Source organism: Corvus brachyrhynchos, unplaced genomic scaffold (genome assembly GCF_000691975.1).
Source record: "Corvus brachyrhynchos isolate BGI_N302 unplaced genomic scaffold, ASM69197v1 scaffold18, whole genome shotgun sequence".
NCBI lineage: Eukaryota > Metazoa > Chordata > Aves > Passeriformes > Corvidae > Corvus > Corvus brachyrhynchos.
Genome location: NW_008246064.1, coordinates 484,968 through 487,146, shown reverse-complemented (window position 1 = coordinate 487,146; position 2,179 = coordinate 484,968). Strand labels below are relative to the sequence as shown.

Below are 2,179 nucleotides of genomic sequence, written 5' to 3'. Positions count from 1 at the left end.
CCCTTGGAATTCCCAAGATCCTGTACCTGTGCACATCCCAGAATTCCCAAGACCCCACCTCTGCATATCCCGGAATTCCCGGGCCCCTGCCTTTGCACATCCCAGAATTCTGGAGACCTCTCCTGCGCACATCCTGGAATTCCCAAGACCCTGCCCATGCCCATCCCGGAATTCCCGAGACCCCGTGTCCCTGTGCACATCCCAGAATTCTGGAGACCCCTTCTGTGCACAACCTGGAATTCCCAAGACCCCTCCTGTGCATATCCCGGAATTCCCGAGACTCCTCCTGTGCACATCCTGGAATTCCCGAGACCCCGTGTCCCTGTGCACATCCCAGAATTCCCGAGACTCCGCCTTTGCACATCCCAGAATTCCTGAGCCCCCTTGGAATTCCCAAGACCCCTCCCGTGCACATCCCGGAATTCCAGAGACTCCACCTTGCACATCCCAGAATTCCCGAGCGCCCGCCTTTCCACATCCCAGAATTCCCAAGACCCCGTCTCCCCGTGCCCATCCCGGCTGGAATTCCCGTGCCCCCGTACCTGTGCACATCCCGAAATTCCCAAGACCCTGCCCGTGCACATCCCAGAATTCCCGAGCGCCCATGTCCCTGTGCACATCCCGGCTGGAATTCCTGAGCCCCATCCCTGTGCACATCCCGGCTGGAATTCCCACTCCCCTGTACCTGTGCACATCCTGGAATTCCCAAGACCCCGTGTCCCTGGGCACATCCCGGCTGGAATTCCCGTGCCCCCGTACCTGTGCACATCCAGGAATTCCCGAGCCCCCGTACCTGTGCACATCCCAGAATTCCCAAGACCCTGCCTGTGCACATCCCAGAATTCCCGAGCTCCCATGTCCCTGTGCACATCCCGGAATTCCTGAGACTCCACCTTTGCACATCCTGGAATTCCCGAGCGCCCGCCTTTCCACATCCCAGAATTCCCAAGACCCCGTCTCCCCGTGCCCATCCCGGCTGGAATTCCCACTCCCCCGTACCTGTGCACATCCCGAAATTCCCAAGACCCCGTGTCCCTGGGCACATCCTGGAATTCCCAAGACCCCGTGTCCCCGTGCACATCCCGGCTGGAATTCCCACTCCCCCGTACCTGTGCACATCCCGAAATTCCCAAGACCCCGACTCCCCGTGCCCATCCCGGCAGGAATTCCCACTCCCCTATACCTGTGCACATCCCGGAATTCCCGCGGCCCCGTACCTGTGCACATCCAGGAATTCCAGGAGCCGGATGTCCGGGAAGCGGCTCAGCTCCGCGATGCCCTGCCCGTAGAGCTCGTCCTGCCGCTCGTGGCCCAGCATGTAGAGCATGGAGAGCTCGGGGTAGAAGCGGGGCAGGATCAGCGCCAGGATCACACCGGAGCCCTTCCCGATCCTGCGAGAGCGGCAAAAAAACCCGGGATCCTCCATGGAAACGCAGCCGGATATTCCCAACCCCGCCCAGCAGCCCACGGAAGAGGCATTCCCGAGGTGTCGTCCGTGTTTTCCGCTGCCTCTTCCCGAATTTCCAGCACACGCTCGGGCTGCCCCAAGAGGATCCCAGAGGGTTTTGTGCTCCAGGAGAATTCTGGAGTCACCGGGAAAAACCTGGAATGCCGGAGACTGATCCCTGTTTTTCCCAAGAGACTGATCCCTGTTTTTCCCAAGAGACCGATCCCTGCTTTTCCCTGTTTTTTCCAAGATATTCCAATGGAATCACGGGGCCACCCAGCCCAAACCAATCCACCCTGAGCCCTTTTCCAGCTTCCCACCCTTCCAGGCTCTCCCGGATTTGTGGGAATGGCAGCGGAAAAATCAGCGGGAAACATTCCCGGAGCAAGCAGGGAACGGCAGGAGCGAAATTCCCGAACCGGGATTGCCACGGTTATTCCCAGTTCTGATTCCCAGGATTCCGCGTTTTCCACCTCCTCTGCTCCGGAACGCGACGGGAAGGAGCGGCTTCTGTGCTCCCAGGAAAACTACGGAAAAGCTGGCACTCTGAGCCGAGCCTGGGCGCTAAGCCCGGCTCAAACACAGGACCCCGGGCGCTAAGCCCGGCTCAAACACACAAACACAGGACTCCGGGCGCTAAGCCCGGCTCAAACACACAAACACAGGACTCCGGGCGCTAAGCCCGGCTCAAACACACAAACACAGGACTCCGGGCGCTAAGCCCGGCTCAAA

The 2,179-nt window shown here is 59.9% G+C and overlaps 1 protein-coding gene across 1 annotated transcript in view; it reads right to left on the bottom strand.

The window, feature by feature from the left end:
- The window catches only part of ALS2CL (ALS2 C-terminal like), a gene marked incomplete at its 3' end in the record, with an annotated part of 49,845 nt that overhangs the window by 6,308 nt on the left and 41,358 nt on the right, over positions 1-2,179 (bottom strand). The window contains 1 exon segment of the mRNA XM_017746714.1: positions 1,218-1,391. Coding sequence (XP_017602203.1) covers positions 1,218-1,391 — 174 coding nt within the window.